This window comes from Liolophura sinensis, chromosome 9, assembly GCF_032854445.1.
Source record: "Liolophura sinensis isolate JHLJ2023 chromosome 9, CUHK_Ljap_v2, whole genome shotgun sequence".
Classification (NCBI taxonomy): domain Eukaryota; kingdom Metazoa; phylum Mollusca; class Polyplacophora; order Chitonida; family Chitonidae; genus Liolophura; species Liolophura sinensis.
The window spans coordinates 2,850,488-2,874,137 of NC_088303.1; the positions used below are offsets into that span (position 1 = coordinate 2,850,488).

Sequence of the window (23,650 nt, forward strand, 5' to 3'; positions counted from 1 at the left end):
TGATGTATTATGACCTCATCAGGAAGGAATTCCCAAGTTTCACCAAAAGTATGATGTATTATGGCCTCATCAGGAAGCAATTCCCAAGTTATACCAAAAGTATGATGTATTATGACCTCATCCGGAAGGAATTCCCAAGTCTTACCAAAAGTATAATGTATTATGACCTCATCAGGAAGGATTTCCCAAGTTTTACCAAAAGTATGATGTATTATGGCCATCAGGAAGCAATTCCCAAGTTATACCAAAAGTATGATGTATTATGGCCTCATCAGGAAGCAATTCCCAAGTTATACCAAAAGTATGATGTATTATGGCCTCATCAGGAAGCAATTCCCAAGTTTTATCAAAAGTATGATGTATTATGACCTCATCAGGAAGGATTTCCCAAGTTTTACCAAACGTATGATGTATTATGACCTCATCAGGAAGGATTTCCCAAGTTTTACCAAACGTATGATGTATTATGACCTCATCAGGAAGGAATTCCCAAGTGTTACCAAAAGTATGATGTATTATGGCCTCATCAGGAAGCAATTCCCAAGTTTTACCAAAAGTATGATGTATTATGACCTCATCAGGAAGCAATTCCCAAGTTTTATCAAAAGTGTGATGTATTATGGCCTCATCAGGAAGGATTTCCCAAGTTTTATCAAAAATGTGATGTATTATGGCCTCATCAGGAAGCAATTCCCAAGTTATACCAAAAGTATGATGTATTATGACCTCATCAGGAAGTAATTCCCAAGTTTTACCAAAAGTATGATGTATTAAGGCCTCATCAGGAAGCAATTCCCAAGTTTTACCAACAGTATGATGTATTATGACCTCATCAGGAAGGATTTCCCAAGTTTTACCAAAAGTATGATGTATTATGACCTCATCAGGAAGGATTTCCCAAGTTTTACCAAAAGTATGATGTATTATGACCTCATCAGGAAGGATTTCCCAAGTTTTACCAAAAGTATGATGTATTATGGCCTCATCAGGAAGGAATTCCCAAGTTTTACCAAACGTATGATGTATTATGGCCTCATCAGGAAGCAATTCCCAAGTTTTACCAAACGTATGATGTATTATGACCTCATAAGGAAGCAATTCCCAAGTCTTACCAAACATATGATGTATTATGGCCTCATCAGGAAGGATTTCCCAAGTTTTACCAAAAGTATGATGTATTATGACCTCATCAGGAAGCAATTCCCAAGTTATACCAAAAGTATGATGTATTATGGCCTTATCAGGAAGCAATTCCCAAGTTTTACCAAAAGTATGATGTATTATGGCCTCATCAGGAAGGATTTCCCAAGTTATGCCAAAAGTATGATGTATTAAGGCCTCATCAGGAAGCAATTCCCAAGTTATACCAAAAGTATGATGTATTATGGCCTCATCAGGAAGCAATTCCCAAGTTTTACCAAAAGTATGATGTATTATGGCCTCATCAGGAAGGATTTCCCAAGTTTTATCAAAAGTATGATGTATTATGGCCTCATCAGGAAGCAATTCCCAAGTTTTATCAAAAGTATGATGTATTATGACCTCATCAGGAAGCAATTCCCAAGTGTTACCAAAAGTATGATGTATTATGGCCTTATCAGGAAGCAATTCCCAAGTTTTACCAAAAGTATGATGTATTATGGCCTCATCAGGAAGGAATTCCCAAGTTATGCCAAAAGTATGATGTATTAAGGCCTCATCAGGAAGGAATTCCCAAGTTATACCAAAAGTATGATGTATTATGGCCTCATCAGGAAGCAATTCCCAAGTTTTACCAAAAGTATGATGTATTATGGCCTCGTCAGGAAGGATTTCCCAAGTTTTATCAAAAGTATGATGTATTATGGCCTCATCAGGAAGCAATTCCCAAGTTTTATCAAAAGTATGATGTATTATGACCTCATCAGGAAGGATTTCCCAAGTTTTACCAAAAGTGTGATGTATTATGGCCTCATCAGGAAGGATTTCCCAAGTTATACCAAAAGTATGATGTATTATGACCTCATCAGGAAGCAATTCCCAAGTGTTACCAAAAGTATGATGTATTATGGCCTCATCAGGAAGCAATTCCCAAGTTTTACCAAAAGTATGATGTATTATGACCTCATCAAGAAGGAATTCCCAAGTTTTATCAAAAGTGTGATGTATTATGGCCTCATCAGGAAGGATTTCCCAAGTTTTATCAAAAGTGTGATGTATTATGACTTCATCAGGAAGCAATTCCCAAGTTTTATCAAAAGTATGATGTATTATGGCCTCATCAGGAAGCAATTCCCAAGTTTTATCAAAAGTGTGATGTATTATGACTTCATCAGGAAGCAATTCCCAAGTTTTATCAAAAGTATGATGTATTATGGCCTCATCAGGAAGCAATTCCCAAGTTATACCAAAAGTATGATGTATTATGACCTCATCAGGAAGCAATTCCCAAGTTTTATCAAAAGTATGATGTATTATGACCTCATCCGGAAGGATTTCCCAAGTTTTACCAAAAGTGTGATGTATTATGGCCTCATCAGGAAGGATTTCCCAAGTTATACCAAAAGTATGATGTATTATGACCTCATCAGGAAGCAATTCCCAAGTTTTATCAAAAGTGTGATGTATTATGACTTCATCAGGAAGTAATTCCCAAGTTTTATCAAAAGTATGATGTATTATGGCCTCATCAGGAAGCAATTCCCAAGTTATACCAAAAGTATGATGTATTATGACCTCATCAGGAAGCAATTCCCAAGTTTTACCAAAAGTATGATGTATTATGACCTCATCAGGAAGCAATTCCCAAGTTTTATCAAAAGTATGATGTATTATGACCTCATCAGGAAGGATTTCCCAAGTTTTATCAAAAGTGTGATGTATTATGGCCTCATCAGGAAGCAATTCCCAAGTTATACCAAAAGTCTGATGTATTATGACCTCGTCAGGAAGGATTTTCCAAGTCTTACCAAAAGTATGATGTATTATGGCCTCATCAGGAAGCAATTCCCAAGTTATACCAAAAGTATGATGTATTATGACCTCATCAGGAAGCAATTCCCAAGTTTTACCAAAAGTATGATGTATTATGACCTCATCAGGAAGCAATTCCCAAGTTTTATCAAAAGTATGATGTATTATGACCTCATCCGGAAGGATTTCCCAAGTTTTATCAAAAGTATGATGTATTATGACCTCATCAGGAAGCAATTCCCAAGTTTTATCAAAAGTGTGATGTATTATGACTTCATCAGGAAGCAATTCCCAAGTTTTATCAAAAGTATGATGTATTATGGCCTCATCAGGAAGCAATTCCCAAGTTTTACCAAAAGTATGATGTATTATGGCCTCATCAGGAAGGATTTCCCAAGTTATACCAAAAGTATGATGTATTATGACCTCATCAGGAAGCAATTCCCAAGTTTTATCAAAAGTGTGATGTATTATGACTTCATCAGGAAGCAATTCCCAAGTTTTATCAAAAGTATGATGTATTATGGCCTCATCAGGAAGCAATTCCCAAGTTTTACCAAAAGTATGATGTATTATGGCCTCATCAGGAAGCAATTCCCAAGTTTTACCAAAAGCATGATGTATTATGACTAATTCCCACTAGGCAGCACTTCAGCAATCCAATGTGTCCACATTTACATATACTGGGTGGCATGTGTGAACGTAAATTCATTCCAATTGAAAACGAATTACAAAAATACATATTTGGTCGGTAAGGGGGATATCACTGATTTTTCCACAGGCTCTTGGAGTCACATCTTCCTCACCTTGGCCTGCAGCTCTCTGAAATCCCCATTATGATGGCAAACCATCTCCCACAATGCATCACCATCATCTTCCTGCCATGAGCTTCCTGCAGATGAATTAATAGTGACAGGGCAAGTTCACTATCTGTGCACAAACAATACTGGCTCTCACAAAATGACAAATGACAACTACAAAGACACAACACAATATCCGAAAAATCGGATACTGAACACTGAGGACAATTTTGTTATAAAAATAAATGAAACTGAAATATATCACACACATGAAAAGTTGACCATGTTAATCACATCTCAACCCTCCCAACTCCCTGCCTGTACGAGAGAGCACAGCCTGTGAATGTTCCCTTTCACACCAGTACAGATTAATCCCTCCCTCGCACTGTATGAGAGATCATAGCCTGCAAATGTTCTCTTTATAACAGTACAGATGTTCTTGTTTATAGCGGTACAGATTATTCCTGTTTGTAAGGGATTATAGCCTGAGACTTGTTTATGGAGGTACAGATTATCCCCCTTTGTAAGAGATTATAGCCCGAGACTTATTTATAGAGGTACAGATTAAGTCCCTTTGTAAAAGATTATAGCCTGCGACTTTTTTATAGAGGTACAGATTATTCGTCTTTGTAAGAGATTATAGCCCGAGATTTGTTTATAGAGGTACAGATTAAGCCCCTTCGTAAGAGATTATAGCCCGAGACTTGTTTAAAGAGGTACAGATTATCCCCCTTTGTAAGGGATTATAGCCTGAGACTTGTTTATGGAGGTACAGATTATCCCCCTTTGTAAGAGATTATAGTCAGAGACTTGTTTATAGAGGTACAGATTATTCCTCTTTGTAAGAGATTATAGCCTGAGACTTGTTTATGGAGGTACAGATTAACCCCCTTTGTAACAGATCATAGCCAGAGACTTGTATATAGAGGCACAGATTATTCCTCTTTGTAAGAGATTATAGCCAGAGACTTGTTTATAGGGGTACAGATTATTCCTCTTTGTAAGAGATTATAGCCCGAGACTTGTTTATGGAGGTACAGATTATCCCCCTTTGTAAGAGATCATAGCCAGAGACTTGTTTATGGAGGTACAGATTATCCCCCTTTGTAAGAGATTATAGCCTGAGACTTGTTTATGGAGGTACAGATTATCCCCCTTTGTAAGAGATTATAGTCAGAGACTTGTTTATAGAGGTACAGATTAACCCTCTTTGTAAGAGATTATAGCCTGAGATTTGTTCATGGAGGTACAGATTATCCCCCTTTGTAAGAGATTATAGCCTGAGACTAGTTTATAGAGGTACAGATTAACCCTCTTTGTAAGAGATTATAGCCAGAGACTTGTTTATAGAGGTACAGATTATTCCTCTTTATAAGAGATTATAGCCAGAGACTTGTTTATGGAGGTACAGATTATTCCTCTTTGTAAGAGATTATAGCCTGAGACTTGTTTATGGAGGTACAGATTATCCCCCTTTGTAAGAGATTATAGCCACAGACTTGTTTATGGAGGTACAGATTATCCCCCTTTGTAAGAGATTATAGCCTGAGACTTGTTTATAGAGGTACAGATCATTCCTCTTTGTAAGAGACTATAGCCTGAGACTTGTTTATAGAGGTACAGATTATCCCCCTTTGTAAGAGATTATAGCCAGACTTGTTTATAGAGGTACAGATTAACCCCCTTTGTAAGAGATTATAGCCTGAGACTTGTTTATAGAAGTACAGATTACCCCCCTTTGTAAGAGATTATAGCCCGAGACTTGTTTATAGAGGTACAGATTATCCCCCTTTGTAAGAGATTATAGCCTGAGACTTGTTTATAGAGGTACAGATTATCCCCCTTTGTAAGAGATTATAGCCAGAGACTTGTTTATAGGGGTACAGATTATTCCCCTTTGTAAGAGATTATAGCCTGAGACTTGTTTATGGAGGTACAGATTATCCCCCTTTGTAAGAGATTATAGTCAGAGACTTGTTTATAGAGGTACAGATTATTCCTCTTTGTAAGAGATTATAGCCAGACTTGTTTATGGAGGTACAGATTATCCCCCTTTGTAAGAGATTATAGCCTGAGACTTGTTTATGGAGGTACAGATTATCCCCCCTTTGTAAGAGATTATAGCCAGAGACTTGTTTATAGGGGTACAGATTATTCCTCTTTGTAAGAGATTATAGCCAGAGACTTGTTTATGGAGGTACAGATTATCCCCCTTTGTAAGAGATTATAGTCAGAGACTTGTTTATAGGAGTACAGATTATCCCCCTTTGTAAGAGATTATAGCCTGAGACTTGTTTATAGAGGTACAGATTATCCCCCTTTGTAAGAGATTATAGCCTGAGACTTGTTTATGGAGGTACAGATTATCCCCCTTTGTAAGAGATTATAGCCTGATACTCATTTACAGCAGTACAGATTAGTCAGACCGAGTATACTCACCCACAGGTGCTACATCAGGTAACCCACACTCCATGGCTTGGAATGGCAGCCTAAGGTACTTCTCTGGAATCTCCCTAATATCCTGTACACTCATCGTCTCTGTATCCCCGTAATCCACGAAAAGCACATCTACCTTATCGTCATTTCCCACGGATACAATCTTAGCACGATACCAACTAGAAAATGATTCATTAACATATTCATCTATTTATACAAATGTCAGATACCTGGTTAGGTGTCAAGACTGAACCATTAAAATGGCAAAAGAAAAAAGACAAAAAAAACAAGAATAAAAGAAATACAAATAAAATAAATAATTTATTTATCTATTTGTCCTGCATCGAAAAGTTAGGGCTGCAGGTTTTACATGAATGTTATGCATGTGTTCAATGAAATTACTGACGTATTTTTACTGGGAATGTTTGCTGTACACCTACTTGTCATCAATGTAGAAATTGGCTAGACACAAAGTGCCTGCCTTGATCTTCTTCTCATCCAGAACAACTTTCTGCTGACTAGAGTCTTTGTTCATTCTGCTCATCAGCTCCTCCCGGCTGAAAATTCAAACAGAGGAATATATCTGGTGTCACTTAAGCTTCAACTGAACATGTAATAGTAAATAAAATCCAAAATCATCAGATTATCTCCACGATGAGGGCAATATGTGTATTAAATTTGGAAGCCCTATCTCAAACTGTTTTTGGAAATCATGTAAACAAAAAACGCAGCTGATTACTTACTCTTGGTTTCTCTCAGCAAGCCTCAGGTAAAAGCATTCAGGTGTGCCACATGCAGAAATGAAGACAGGTGTGGTCGTATCTGAGCTCTCTTCACCTGAGACGTCCTCTAATGCCACAGGTAAACTCTCCACCTCAGGTTCCACATCCAGTACACTGCGACTACAACAGCAAACGTGTGCAGGTGTCGGATGATCTGGCACACAAGTGGGGGAAAATATTACGATATGCCGGAGCTTCCCACAGGTCAGCTATCAGCAAAAGTGTGCAGGTGTCAGATGATCTGGCACACAAGTGGGGGGAAATATTACGATATGCCGGAGCTTCCCACAGGTCAGCTATCAGCAAAAGTGTGCAGGTGTCAGATGATCTGGCACACAAGTGGGGGGAAATATTACGATATGCCGGAGCTTCCCACAGGTCAGCTATCAGCAAAAGTGTGCAGGTGTCAGATGATCTGGCACACAAGTGGGGGGAAATATTACGATATGCCGGAGCTTCCCACAGGTCAGCTATCAGCAAAAGTGTGCAGGTGTCAGATGATCTGGCACACAAGTGGGGGGAAATATTACGATATGCCGGAGCTTCCCACAGGTCAGCTATCAGCAAAAGTGTGCAGGTGTCAGATGATCTGGCACACAAGTGGGGGGAAATATTACGATATGCCGGAGCTTCCCACAGGTCAGCTATCAGCAAAAGTGTGCAGGTGTCAGATGATCTGGCACACAAGTGGGGGGAAATATTACGATATGCCGGAGCTTCCCACAGGTCAGCTATCAGCAAAAGTGTGCAGGTGTCAGATGATCTGGCACACAAGTGGGGGGAAATATTACGATATGCCGGAGCTTCCCACAGGTCAGCTATCAGCAAAAGTGTGCAGGTGTCAGATGATCTGGCACACAAGTGGGGGGAAATATTACGATATGCCGGAGCTTCCCACAGGTCAGCTATCAGCCTGATAAAAAATACAAGGACAAAACATATGAACATTTTGACTGTTTGCAAGGTTGCGCCATCTTTGTGCTTTACTTGATTACTTTCTACATCACCATATTAAGTACTTTAAATCAAAAGAGCAAAACATACAGGGTACTGGTAACATTTCATACACCTACCTGTAATCTGGCAGTTCCATTTTATCTTTGCATGCTTCGTACAACAACTCCAGGTGCTGGCAAAAAAATATTATTGACCTTTTTATATATTGCATCTGAAAGAAATTCACTTTTACAAGCCACTCATCAAAAGACAATCTTCAAGAGTTCAACTCACAATTACAAGATGTGTTGAAGTCATATCAATGGTATTGGTTTATTTATTTGATTGGTGTTTTACACAGTGGTCAAGAATATTTGACTTATACAACGACAGCCAGCATTATGGTGGGAGGAAACTGGGCTCGGGAGAAACCAGCAACCACCCACAGGTGTCCAGGGTGCTGTCTACTCTCCTTAAAAGTACCTGTGTGTTTAGCTCTATGGTACTCTCCTTACCTGTGGATTTACAATGGCGTAGCCTCTGCGTATGAGTAAGGTCTGGATCTGTGTGTTGGTGGTGGTCACTTTACATGTACCTGCGTGTTTAGCTCTACGGTACTCTCCTTACCTGTGGATTTTCAATGGCGTAGCCTCTGCGTATGAGTAAGGTTTGGATCTGTGTGTTGGTGGTGGTCACCTTACATGTACCTGAGTGTTTAGCTCTATGGTACTCTCCTTACCTGTGGATTTTCAATGGTGTAGCCTCTGCGTATGAGTAAGGTCTGGATCTGTGTGTTGGTGGTGGTCACCTTACATGTACCTGTGTGTTTAGCTCTACGGTACTCTCCTTACCTGTTGATTTTCAATGGCGTAGCCTCTGCGTATGAGTAAGGTTCGGATCTGTGTGTTGGTGGTGGTCACTTTACATGTACCTGCGTGTTTACCTCTACGGTACTCTCCTTACCTGTGGATTTACAATGGCGTAGCCTCTGCGCATGAGTAAGGTCTGGATCTGTGTGTTGGTGGTGGTCACCTTACATGTACCTGCGTGTTTAGCTCTACGGTACTCTCCTTACCTGTGGATTTACAATGGCGTAGCCTCTGCGTATGAGTAAGGTCTGGATCTGTGTGTTGGTGGTGGTCACCTTACATGTACCTGCGTGTTTAGCTCTATGGTACTCTAATTACTTGTGGATTTTCAATGGCGTAGCCTCTGCGTATGAGTAAGGTTCGGATCTGTGTGTTGGTGGTGGTCACCTTACATGTACCTGCGTGTTTAGCTCTACGGTAGTCTAATTACCTGTGGATTTACAATGGCGTAGCCTCTGCGTATGAGTAAGGTCTGGATCTGTGTGTTGGTGGCGGTCACCTTACATGTACCTGTGTGTTTAGCTCTATGGTACTCTAATTACCTGTGGATTTTCAATGGCGTAGCCTCTGCGTATGAGTAAGGTCTGGATCTGTGTGTTGGTGGTGGTCACCTTACATGTACCTGTGTGTTTAGCTCTACGGTACTCTAATTACCTGTGGATTTTCAATGGCGTAGCCTCTGCGTATGAGTAAGGTTCGGATCTGTGTGTTGGTGGTGGTCACCTTGATGGTCTCATGATAAACTCTCTCCACAAAGGGGTCTAACCAAAGAGTACCCCCCAAGCTGAAAAACACAAAACTGTCCATATCTTAATGCTGTCCAGAATGAGCCAAACCCAGGACAACTGACAGAAATCATGTGTCTCGGACAGAACAGTATGTGAGGAAGTTTTCTATTGTGTAATAATTTCCAACATTTATTCAACATGCACATAGAGGAACATTTTAAGTTATTTGAAAATAGGATGTGTAATATGTGATCCATTCAATCAAGTAAAGGTAAAGGTCACACCAGTTAAGACTACCCATGACCTCTATGATTCACAGTGATCTTTTCATTGAGGTCAAATGTGCCCAACATATCCCACTTGAAACCCAAGATCCTGTTTGCCACCACACTTAAACTGAACCTACAAACCTTGTCGGAATCCTACTTACAATCCGACCCTTCAAACTTTGTCGGAATCCTGCTTACAATATGACCCTTCAAAACTTGTCGGAATCTCGTCGGAATCCTGATTATAATCTGACCCTTCAAACCGTGTCGGAATCCTACTTACAATCTGACCCTTCAAACCTTGTCAGAATCTTGTCGGAATCCTCCTTACAATCTGACCCTTCAAAACTTGTCGGAATCATGTCGGAACCCTGCTTACAATCTGACCCTTCAAACCTTGTCGGAATCTTACTTACAACCTGACCCTTCATACCTTGTCGGAATCCTACTTACAATCTGACCCTTCAAACCTTGTCGGAATCTTACTTACAACCTGACCCTTCAAACCGTGTTGGAATTATGCTTATAATCTGACCCTTCAAACCTTGTCGGAATCCTACTTACAATCTGACCCTTCAAACCTTGTCGGAATCCTACTTACAATCTGACCCTTCAAACCTTGTCAGAATCTTACTTACAACCTGACCCTTCATACCTTGTCGGAATCCTACTTACAATCTGACCCTTCAAAACCTGTTGGAATTATACTTACAATCTGACCCTTCAAACCTTTTCGGAATCCTACTTACAATCTGACCCTACAAACCTTGTCAGAATACTACTTACAATCTGAACCTTTATACCTTGTCGGAATCCTGCTTATAATCTGACCCTTCAAACCTTGTCGGAATCTTACTTACAACCTGACCCTTCATACCTTGTCGGAATCCTACTTACAATCTGACCCTTCAAACCTTGTCGGAATCCTACTTACAATCTGACCCTTCAAACCTTGTCTGAATCCTACTTACAATCTGACCCTTCAAAACCTGTTGGAATTATACTTACAATCTGACCCTTCAAACCTTGTCAAAATCCTGCTTACAATCTGACCCTTCAAACCTTGTCGGAATACTGCTTACGATCTGACCCTTCAAACCTTGTCGGAATCCTACTTAAAATCTTACCCTACAAACCGTGTTGGAATCATGCTTCTAATCTGACCTTTCAAACCTTGTCGGAATACTGCTTACAATCTGACCCTTCAAACCGTGTTGGAATCCTGCTTATAATCTGACCCTTCAAACCTTGTCGGAATCCTACTTACAATCTGACTCTACAAACCTTGTCGGAATCCTACTTACAATCTGACCCTTCAAACCTTGTCGGAATCCTCCTTACAATCTGACCCTTCAAACGTTGTCGAAATACTGCTTACAATCTGACCCTTCAAACCTTGTCGGAATACTGCTTACAATCTGACCCTTCAAACCTTTTCGGAATCCTACTTACAATCTGACCCTACAAACCTTGTCAGAATACTACTTACAATCTGAACCTTCATACCTTGTCGGAATCCTGCTTATAATCTGACCCTTCAAACCTTGTCGGAATCCTACTTACAATCTGACCCTACAAACCTTGTCGGAATCCTGCTTACAATCTGACCCTTCACACCTTGTCGGAATCCTACTTATAATCTGACCCTTCAAACCTTGTCAGAATCCAACTTACAATCTGACCATACAAACCTTGTCGGAATCCTGCTTACAATCTGACATTTCAAACCTTGTCGAAATCCTACTTACAATCTGACCCTTCAAACCTTGTCAGAATACTATTTACAATCAGACCTTTCATACCTTGTCGAAATCCTGCTTATAATCTGACCCTTCAAACCTTGTCGGAATCCTCCTTACAATCTGACCCTACAAACCTTGTCGGAATCCTGCTTACAATCTGACCCTTCAAAGCTTGTCCGAATCCTACTTATAATCTGACCCTTCAAACCTTGTCGGAATACTGCTTACAATCTGACCCTTCAAACCTTGTCAGAATACTACTTACAATCTGACCCTTCAAACCTTGTCGGAATACTGCTTACAATCTGACCCTTCAAACCTTGTCGGAATCCTCCTTACAATCTGACCCTACAAACCGTGTTGGAATCCTCCTTCTAATCTGACCCTTCAAACCTTGTCAGAATACTACTTACAATCTGACCCTTCAAACCTTGTCGGAATCCTACTTATAATCTGACCCTTCAAACCTTGTCAGAATACTGCTTACGATCTGACCTTTCAAACCTTGTCAGAATACTACTTACAATCTGACCCTTCAAACCTTGTCGGAATACTGCTTACAATCTGACCCTTCAAACCTTGTGGGAATCCTCCTTACAATCTGACCCTTCAAACCGTGTTGGAATCCTGCTTACAATCTGACCCTTCAAACCTTGTCAGAATCCTACTTATATTCTGACCCTTCAAACCTTGTCGGAATCCTACTTACAATCTGACCCTTCAAACCGTGTCGAAATCCTACTTATAATCTGACACTTCAAACCTTGTCGGAATATCGCTTACAATCTGACCCTTCAAACCTTGTCAGAATACTGCTTACGATCTGACCCTTCAAACCTTGTCAGAATACTACTTACAATCTGACCCTTCAAACCGTGTTGGAATCCTGCTTATAATCTGACCCTTCAAACCTTGTCGGAATACTGCTTACAATCTGACCCTTCAAACCTTGTCAGAATACTACTTACAATCTGACCCTTCAAACCTTGTCGGAATCCTCCTTACAATCTGACCCTACAAACCTTGTCGGAATACTGCTTACGATCTGACCCTTCAAACCTTGTCGGAATCCTACTTAAAATCTGACCCTACAAACCGTGTTGGAATCCTGCTTCTAATCTGACCCTTCAAACCTTGTCGGAATCCTACTTATAATCTGACCCTTCAAACCTTGTCGGAATACTGCTTACAATCTGACCCTTCAAACCTTGTCTGCATCCTACTTATAATCTGACCCTTCAAACCTTGTCAGAATACTGCTTACGATCTGACCCTTCAAACCTTGTCAGAATACTACTTACAATCTGACCCTTCAAACCTTGTCGGAATACTGCTTACAATCTGACATTTCAAACCTTGTCGGAATCCTACTTACAATCTGACCCTTCAAACCTTGTCAGAATCCTACTTACAATCTGAACCTTCATACCTTGTCGGAATCCTGCTTATAATCTGACCCTTCAAACCTTGTCGGAATCCTACTTACAATCTGACCCTACAAACCTTGTCGGAATCCTGCTTACAATCTGACCCTTCACACCTTGTCAGAATCCTGCTTATAATCTGACCCTACAAACCTTGTCAGAATACTACTTACAATCTGACCCTTCAAACCTTGTCGGAATACTGCTTACAATCTGACATTTCAAACCTTGTCAGAATCCTCCTGACAATCTGACCCTACAAATCGTGATGGAATCCTGCTTATAATCTGACATTTCAAACCTTGTCGGAAAACTGCTTACAATCTGACACTTCATACCTTGTCAGAATCCTACTTACAATCTGACCCTTCAAACATTGTTGGAATCCTACTTACAATCTGACCCTACAAACCTTGTCGGAATCCTACTTACAATCTGACCCTTCAAACCTTGTCAGAATACTGCTTACAATCTGACCCTTCAAACCTTGTCCGAATCCTACTTTTAATCTGACCCTTCAAACCTTGTCAAAATCCAACTTACAATCTGACCCTACAAACCTTGTTGGAATCCTGCTTATAATCTGACCCTTCAAACCTTGTCAGAAACTATTTACAATCAGACCCTTCATACCTTGTCGAAATCCTGCTTATAATCTGACCCTTCAAACCTTGTCGGAATCCTCCTTACAATCTGACCCTACAAACCTTGTCGGAATCCTGCTTACAATCTGACCCTTCAAACCGTGTCGGAATCCTACTTATAATCTGACCCTTCAAACCTTGTCGGAATACTGCTTACAATCTGACCCTTCAAACCTTGTCCGAATACTACTTACAATCTGACCCTTCAAACCTTGTCGGAATACTGCTTACAATCTGACCCTTCAAACCTTGTCGGAATCCTCCTTACAATCTGACCCTACAAACCATGTTGGAATCCTACTTATAATCTGACCCTTCAAACCTTGTCAGAATACTGCTTACGATCTGACCCTTCAAACCTTGTCAGAATACTACTTACAATCTGACCCTTCAAACCTTGTCGGAATACTGCTTACAATCTGACCCTTCAAACATTGTCGGAATCCTCCTTACAATCTGACCCTTCAAACCGTGTTGGAATCCTGCTTACAATCTGACCCTTCAAACCTTGTCAGAATCCTACTTATATTCTGACCCTTCAAACCTTGTCAGAATCCTACTTACAATCTGACACTTCAAACCGTGTCGAAATCCTACTTATAATCTGACCCTTCAAACCTTGTCGGAATACCGCTTACAATCTGACCCTTCAAACCTTGTCAGAATACTGCTTACGATATGACCCTTCAAGCCTTGTCAGAATACTACTTACAATCTGACCCTTCAAACCGTGTTGGAATCCTGCTTATAATCTGACCCTTCACACCTTGTCGGAATACTGCTTACAATCTGACCCTTCAAACCTTGTCAGAATACTACTTACAATCTGACCCTTCAAACCTTGTCGGAATCCTCCTTACAATCTGACCCTACAAACCTTGTCGGAATACTGCTTACGATCTGACCCTTCAAACCTTGTCGGAATCCTACTTAAAATCTGACCCTACAAACCGTGTTGGAATCCTGCTTCTAATCTGACCCTTCAAACCTTGTCGGAATCCTACTTATAATCTGACCCTTCAAACCTTGTCGGAATACTGCTTACAATCTAACCCTTCAAACCTTGTCGGAATACTGCTTACAATCTGATATTTCAAACCTTGTCGGAATCCTCCTGACAATCTGACACTACAAACCGTGATGGAATCCTGCTTATAATCTGACCTTTCAAACCTTGTCGGAATACTGCTTACAATCTGACACTTCATACCTTGTCGGAATCCTACTTACAATCTGACACTTCATACCTTGTCGGAATCCTACTTACAATCTGACCGTACAAACCTTGTCGGAATCCTACTTACAATCTGACCCTTCAAACCTTGTCGGAATCCTACTTACAATCTGACCCTTCAAACCTTGTCGGAATCCTACTTACAATCTGACCCTTCAAACCTTGTCGGAATCCTACTTATAATCTGACCCTACAAACCTTGTCGGAATACTGCTTACAATCTGACCCTTCAAACCTTGTCGGAATACTGCTTACAATCTGACACTTCACACCTTGTCAGAATCCTGCTTATAACCTGACCCTTCAAACCTTGTCGGAATCCTACTTACAATCTGACCCTACAAACCTTGTCGGAATCCTGCTTACAATCTGACCCTTCAAACCGTGTCGGAACCCTACTTACAATCTGACCCTTCAAACCTTGTCGGAATACTGCTTACAATCTGACCCTTCAAACCTTGTCAGAATCCAACTTACAATCTGACCCTACAAACCGTGTTGGAATCCTGCTAATAATCTGACCCTACAAACCTTGTAGGAATACTCCTTACAATCTGACACTTCATACCTTGTCAGAATCCTGCTTATAATCTGACCCTTCAAACCTTGTCGGAATCCTACTTACAATCTGACCCTACAAACCTTGTCTGAATCCTCCTTACAATCTGACATTTCAAACCTTGATGGAATCCTATTTACAATCTGACCCTTCAAACCTTGGCGCAATCCTGCTTACAATCTGACCCTTCAAACCTTGTCGGAATCCTACTTACAATCTGACACTTCAAACCTTGTCAGAATCCTACTTACAATCTGACCCTTCAAACCTTGTCGGAATACTGCTTACAATCTGACACTTCACACCTTGTCAGAATCCTGCTTATAACCTGACCCTTCAAACCTTGTCGGAATCCTACTTACAATCTGACCCTTCAAACCTTGTCGGAATCCTGCTTACAATCTGACCCTTCAAACCTTGTCGGAACCCTACTTACAATCTGACCCTTCAAACCTTGTCGGAATACTGCTTACAATCTGACCCTTCAAACCTTGTCGGAATCCTACTTATATTCTGACCCTTCAAACCTTGTCGGAATCCTACTTACAATCTGACCCTTCAAACCGTGTCGAAATCCTACTTATAATCTGACCCTTCAAACCTTGTCGGAATACTGCTTACAATCTGACCCTTCAAACCTTGTCAGAATACTGCTTACGATCTGACCCTTCAAACCTTGTCAGAATACTACTTACAATCTGACCCTTCAAACCGTGTTGGAATCCTGCTTATAATCTGACCCTTCAAACCTTGTCGGAATACTGCTTACAATCTGACCCTTCAAACCTTGTCAGAATACTACTTACAATCTGACCCTTCAAACCTTGTCGGAATCCTCCTTACAATCTGACCCTACAAACCTTGTCGGAATACTGCTTACGATCTGACCCTTCAAACCTTGTCGGAATCCTACTTAAAATCTGACCCTACAAACCGTGTTGTAATCCTGCTTCTAATCTGACCCTTCAAACCTTGTCGGAATCCTACTTATAATCTGACCCTTCAAACCTTGTCGGAATACTGCTTACAATCTAACCCTTCAAACCTTGTCAGAATACTGCTTACAATCTGACATTTCAAACCTTGTCGGAATCCTCCTTACAATCTGACCCTTCAAACCTTGTCGGAATCCTACTTACAATCTGACACTTCAAACCTTGTCGGAATCCTGCTTACAATCCGACCCTTCAAACCGTGTCGGAATCCTACTTACAATCTGACCCTACAAACCTTGTCGGTATCCTGCTTATAATCAGACCCTTCAAACCTTGTCTGCATCCTACTTACAACCTGACATTTCAAACCTTGTCGGAATCCTCCTTACAATCTGACCCTTCAAACCTTGTCAGAATACTATTTACAATCAGGCCCTTCATACCTTGTCGAAATCCTGCTTATAATCTGACCCTTCAAACCTTGTTGGAATCCTCCTTACAATCTGACCCTTCAAACCTTGTCGGAATCCTGCTTACAATCTGACCCTTCAAAGCTTGTCCGAATCCTACTTATAATCTGACCCTTCAAACCTTGTCGGAATACTGCTTACAATCTGACCCTTCAAACCTTGTCAGAATCCAACTTACAATCTGACCCTACAAACCGTGTTGGAATCCTGCTAATAATCTGACCCTACAAACCTTGTAGGAATACTGCTTACAATCTGACACTTCATACCTTGTCAGAATCATGCTTATAATCTGACCCTTCAAACCTTGTCGGAATCCTACTTACAATCTGACCCTACAAACCTTGTCTGAATCCTCCTTACAATCTGACATTTCAAACCTTGATGGAATCCTATTTACAATCTGACCCTTCAAACCTTGGCGCAATCCTGCTTACAATCTGACCCTTCAAACCTTGTCGGAATCCTACTTACAATCTGACACTTCAAACCTTGTCAGAATCCTACTTACAATCTGACCCTTCAAACCTTGTCGGAATACTGCTTACAATCTGACACTTCACACCTTGTCAGAATCCTGCTTATAACCTGACCCTTCAAACCTTGTCGGAATCCTACTTACAATCTGACCCTACAAACCTTGTCGGAATCCTGCTTACAATCTGACCCTTCAAACCTTGTCGGAACCCTACTTACAATCTGACCCTACAAACCTTGTCGGAATACTGCTTACAATCTGACCCTTCAAACCTTGTCGGAATCCTCCTTACAATCTGACCCTTCAAACCGTGTTGGAATCCTGCTTACAATCTGACCCTTCAAACCTTGTCGGAATCCTACTTATATTCTGACCCTTCAAACCTTGTCGGAATCCTACTTACAATCTGACCCTTCAAACCGTGTCGAAATCCTACTTATAATCTGATCCTTCAAACCTTGTCGGAATACTGCTTACAATCTGACCCTTCAAACCTTGTCAGAATACTGCTTACGATCTGACCCTTCAAACCTTGTCAGAATACTACTTACAATCTGACCCTTCAAACCGTGTTGGAATCCTGCTTATAATCTGACCCTTCAAACCTTGTCGGAATACTGCTTACAATCTGACCCTTCAAACCTTGTCAGAATACTACTTACAATCTGACCCTTCAAACCTTGTCGGAATCCTCCTTACAATCTGACCCTACAAACCTTGTCGGAATACTGCTTACGATCTGACCCTTCAAACCTTGTCGGAATCCTACTTAAAATCTGACCCTACAAACCGTGTTGTAATCCTGCTTCTAATCTGACCCTTCAAACCTTGTCGGAATCCTACTTATAATCTGACCCTTCAAACCTTGTCGGAATACTGCTTACAATCTAACCCTTCAAACCTTGTCAAAATACTGCTTACAATCTGACATTTCAAACCTTGTCGGAATCCTCCTTACAATCTGACACTTCAAACCTTGTCGGAATCCTACTTACAATCTGACACTTCAAACCTTGTCGGAATCCTGCTTACAATCCGACCCTTCAAACCGTGTCGGAATCCTACTTACAATCTGACCCTACAAACCTTGTCGGTATCCTGCTTATAATCAGACCCTTCAAACCTTGTCTGCATCCTACTTACAACCTGACATTTCAAACCTTGTCGGAATCCTCCTTACAATCTGACCCTTCAAACCTTGTCAGAATACTATTTACAATCAGGCCCTTCATACCTTGTCGAAATCCTGCTTATAATCTGACCCTTCAAACCTTGTTGGAATCCTCCTTACAATCTGACCCTTCAAACCTTGTCGGAATCCTGCTTACAATCTCACCCTTCAAAGCTTGTCCGAATCCTACTTATAATCTGACCCTTCAAACCTTGTCGGAATACTGCTTACAATCTGACCCTTCAAAGCTTGTCAGAATACTACTTACAATCTGACCCTTCAAACCTTGTCGGAATACTGCTTACAATCTGACCCTTCAAACCTTGTCGGAATCCTCCTTACAATCTGACCCTACAAACCGTGTTGGAATCCTGCTTCTAATCTGACCCTTCAAACCTTGTCAGAATACTACTTACAATCTGACCCTTCAAACCTTGTCGGAATCCTACTTATAATCTGACCCTTCAAACCTTGTCAGAATACTGCTTACGATCTGACCCTTCAAACCTTGTCAGAATACTACTTACAATCTGACCCTTCAAACCTTGTCGGAATACTGCTTACAATCTGACCCTTCAAACCGTGTTGGAATCCTGCTTACGATCTGACCCTTCAAACCTTGTCAGAATACTACTTACAATCTGACCCTTCAAACCTTGTCGGAATCCTCCTTACAATCTGACCCTTCAAACCGTGTTGGAATCCTGCTTACAATCTGACCCTTCAAACCTTGTCGGAATCCTACTTATATTCTGACCCTTCAAACCTTGTCGGAATCCTACTTACAATCTGACTCTTCAAACCGTGTCGAAATCCTACTTATAATCTGACCCTTCAAACCGTGTTGGAATCCTACTTACAATCTGACCCTTCAAACCGTGTTGGAATCCTGCTTATAATCTGACCCTTCAAACCTTGTCGGAATACTGCTTACAATCTGACCCTTCAAACCTTGTCAGAATACTACTTACAATCTGACCCTTCAAACCTTGTCGGAATCCTCCTTACAATCTGACCCTACAAACCTTGTCGGAATACTGCTTACGATCTGACCCTTCAAACCTTGTCGGAATCCTACTTAAAATCTGACCCTACAAACCGTGTTGGAATCCTGCTTCTAATCTGACCCTTCAAACCTTGTCGGAATCCTACTTATAATCTGACCCTTCAAACCTTGTCGGAATACTGCTTACAATCTGACATTTCAAACCTTGTCGGAATCCTCCTGACAATCTGACCCTACAAACCGTGATGGAATCCTGCTTATAATCTGACCTTTCAAACCTTGTCGGAATACTGCTTACAATCTGACACTTCATACCTTGTCGGAATCCTACTTACAATCTGACCCTACAAACCTTGTCGGAATCCTACTTACAATCTGACACTTCAAACCTTGTCGGAATACTGCTTACAATCTGACCCTTCAAACCTTGTCGGAATACTGCTTACAATCTGACCCTTCAAACCTTGTCGGAATACTGCTTACAATCTGACACTTCATACCTTGTCAGAATCCTGCTTATAATCTGACCCTTCAAACCTTGTCGGAATCCTACTTACAATCTGACCCTACAAACCTTGTCGGAATCCTGCTTACAATCTGACCCTTCAAACCTTGTCGGAATACTACTTACAATCTGACCCTTCAAACCTTGTCGGAATACTGCTTACAATCTGACCCTTCAAACCTTGTCGGAATCTTCCTTACAATCTGACCCTACAAACCGTGTTGGAATCCTGCTTATAATCTGACCCTACAAACCTTGTCGGAATACTGCTTACAATCTGACACTTCATACCTTGTCAGAATCATGCTTATAATCTGACCCTTCAAACCTTGTCGGAATCCTACTTACAATCTGACCCTACAAACCTTGTCGGAATCCTGCTTACAATCTGACACTTCAAACCTTGTCGGAATCCTCCTTACAATCTGACCCTTCAAACCGTGTCGAAATCCTACTTATAATCTGACCCTTCAAACCTTGTCGGAATACCGCTTACAATCTGACCCTTCAACTGCTTACGATCTGACCTATCAAACCTTGTCAGAATACTACTTACAATCTGACCCTTCAAACCGTGTTGGAATCCTGCTTATAATCTGACCCTTCAAACCTTGTCGGAATACTGCTTACAATCTGACCCTTCAAACCTTGTCGGAATACTGCTTACAATCTGACACTTCATACCTTGTCAGAATCCTGCTTATAACCTGACCCTTCAAACCTTGTCGGAATCCTACTTACAATCTGACCCTACAAACCTTGTCGGAATCCTGCTTACAATCTGACCCTTCAAACCTTGTCGGAACCCTACTTACAGTCTGACCCTTCAAACCTTGTCGAAATACTGCTTACGATCTGACCCTTCAAACCTTGTCGGAATCTTCCTTACAATCTGACCCTACAAACCGTGTTGGAATCCTGCTTATAATCTGACCCTACAAACCTTGTAGGAATACTGCTTACAATCTGACACTTCATACCTTGTCAGAATCATGCTTATAATCTGACCCTTCAAACCTTGTCGGAATCCTACTTACAATCTGACGCTACAAACCTTGTGGGAATCCTGCTTACAATCTGACACTTCAAACCTTGTCGGAATCCTACTTACAATCTGACACTTCAAACCTTGTCGGAATCCTGCTTACAATCCGACCCTTTAAACCGTGTCGGAATCCTCCTTACAATCTGACCCTACAAACCGTGTTGGAATCCTGCTTATAATCTGACCTTTCAAACCTTGTCGGAATACTGCTTACAATCTGACACTTCATACCTTGTCAGAATCCTGCTTATAATCTGACCCTTCAAACCTTGTCGGAATCCTACTTATAATCTGACCCTACAAACCTTGTCGGAATCCTGCTTACAATCTGACCCTTCAAACCTTGTCGGAATCCTGCTTATAATCTGACCTTTCAAACCTTGTTGGAATACTGCTTACAATCTGACACTTCAAACCTTGTCGGAATCCTGCTTATAATCTGACACTTCATACCTTGTCAGAATCCTGCTTATAATCTGACCCTTCAAACCTTGTCAGAATACTACTTACAATCTGACCCTAGAAACCTTGTCGGAATCCTGCTTACAATCTGACCCTTCAAACCTTGTCAGAATCCTACTTACAATCTGACTCTACAAACCTTGTCGGAATACTACTTACAATCTGACACTTCAAACCTTGTCGGAATCCTACTTACAATCTGACCCTTCAAACCTTGTCAGAATACTGTTTACAATCTGACCCTACAAACAATGTGGGAATCCTACTTACAATCTGACCCTACAAACCTCGTCGCAATCCTACTTATAATCTGACCCTACAAACCGTGTTGGAATTCTGCTTATAATCTGACCCTACAAACCATGTGGGAATACTGCTTATAATCTGACCCTTCAAACCTCGTCGGAATCCTACTTAAAATCTGACCCTACAAACCGTGTTGGAATTCTGCTTATAATCTGACCCTTCAAACCTTGTCGGAATCCTACTTACGATCTGACACTTCAAACCTTGTCGGAATCCAACTTATAATCTGACCCTTCAAACCTTGTCGGAATACTGCTTACAATCTGACCCTTCAAACCTTGTCAGAATACTGCTTACGATCTGACCCTTCAAACCTTGTCAGAATACTACTTACAATCTGACCCTTCAAACCGTGTTGGAATCCTGCTTATAATCTGACCCTTCAAACCTTGTCGGAATACTGCTTACAATCTGACCCTTCAAACCTTGTCAGAATACTACTTTCAATCTGACCCTTCAAACCTTGTCGGAATCCTCCTTACAATCTGACCCTACAAACCTTGTCGGAATACTGCTTACGATCTGACCCTTCAAACCTTGTCGGAATCCTACTTAAAATCTGACCCTACAAACCGTGTTGGAATCCTGCTTCTAATCTGACCCTTCAAACCTTGTCGGAATCCTACTTATAATCTGACCCTTCAAACCTTGTCAGAATACTGCTTACGATCTGACCCTTCAAACATTGTCAGAATACTACTTACAATCTGACCCTTCAAACCTTGTCGGAATACTGCTTACAATCTGACATTTCAAACCTTGTCGGAATCCTACTTACAATCTGACCCTTCAAACCTTGTCAGAATCCTACTTACAATCTGAACCTTCATACCTTGTCGGAATCCTGCTTATAATCTGACCCTTCAAACCTTGTCGGAATCCTACTTACAATCTGACCCTACAAACCTTGTCAGAATCCTGCTTACAATCTGACCCTTCACACCTTGTCAGAATCCTGCTTATAATCTGACCCTACAAACCTTGTCAGAATACTACTTACAATCTGACCCTTCAAACCTTGTCGGAATACTGCTTACAATCTGACCCTTCAAACCTTGTCGGAATCCTCCTTACAATCTGACCCTACAAACTGTGTTGGAATCCTGCTTATAATCTGACCTTTCAAACCTTGTCGGAATACTGCTTACAATCTGACACTTCATACCTTGTCAGAATCCTGCTTATAATCTGACACTTCAAACCTTGACGGAATCCTACTTACAATCTGACCCTACAAACCTTGTCGAAATCCTACTTACAATCTGACCCTTCAAACCTTGTCAGAATACTGCTTACAATCTGACCCTTCAAACATTGTCGGAATACTGCTTACAATCTGACACTTCATACCTTGTCGGAATCCTGCTTATAATCTGACCCTTCAAACCTTGTCGGAATCCTACTTACAATCTGACCCTGCAAACCTTGTCGGAATCCTGCTTACAATCTGACCCTTCAAACCTTGTCGGAATACTACTTACAATCTGACCCTTCAAACCTTGTCGGAATACTGCTTACAATCTGACCCTTCAAACCTTGTCGGAATCCTCCTTACAATCTGACCCTACAAACCGTGTTGGAATCCTGCTTATAATCTGACCTTTCAAACCTTGTCGGAATACTGCTTACAATCTGACACTTCATACCTTGTCAGAATCCTGCTTATAATCTGACCCTTCAAACCTTGTCGGAATCCTACTTACAATCTGACCCTACAAACCTTGTCGGAATCCTGCTTACCATCTGACGCTTCAAACCTTGTCGGAATCCTACTTACAATCTGACACTTCAAACCTTGTCAGAATACTGCTTATAATCTGACCCTTCAAACCTTGTCGGAATCCTCCTTACAATCTGACCCTACAAACCGTGTTGGAATCCTGCTTATAATCTGACC

The 23,650-nt window shown here is 41.0% G+C and overlaps 1 protein-coding gene across 1 annotated transcript in view; it reads right to left on the reverse strand.

Annotated features, from left to right (window-relative positions):
• Positions 1-23,650, reverse strand: part of LOC135475004 (putative ATP-dependent RNA helicase TDRD12) — a 93,913-nt gene that overhangs the window by 29,974 nt on the left and 40,289 nt on the right. The window contains exons 14-19 of the mRNA XM_064754727.1: positions 9,430-9,559; positions 8,044-8,099; positions 6,932-7,090; positions 6,629-6,745; positions 6,192-6,367; positions 3,759-3,844 (exon numbers count right to left, since the gene is read on the reverse strand). Coding sequence (XP_064610797.1) covers positions 3,759-3,844; positions 6,192-6,367; positions 6,629-6,745; positions 6,932-7,090; positions 8,044-8,099; positions 9,430-9,559 — 724 coding nt within the window. The remainder of the gene's footprint in view (positions 1-3,758; positions 3,845-6,191; positions 6,368-6,628; positions 6,746-6,931; positions 7,091-8,043; positions 8,100-9,429; positions 9,560-23,650) is intronic.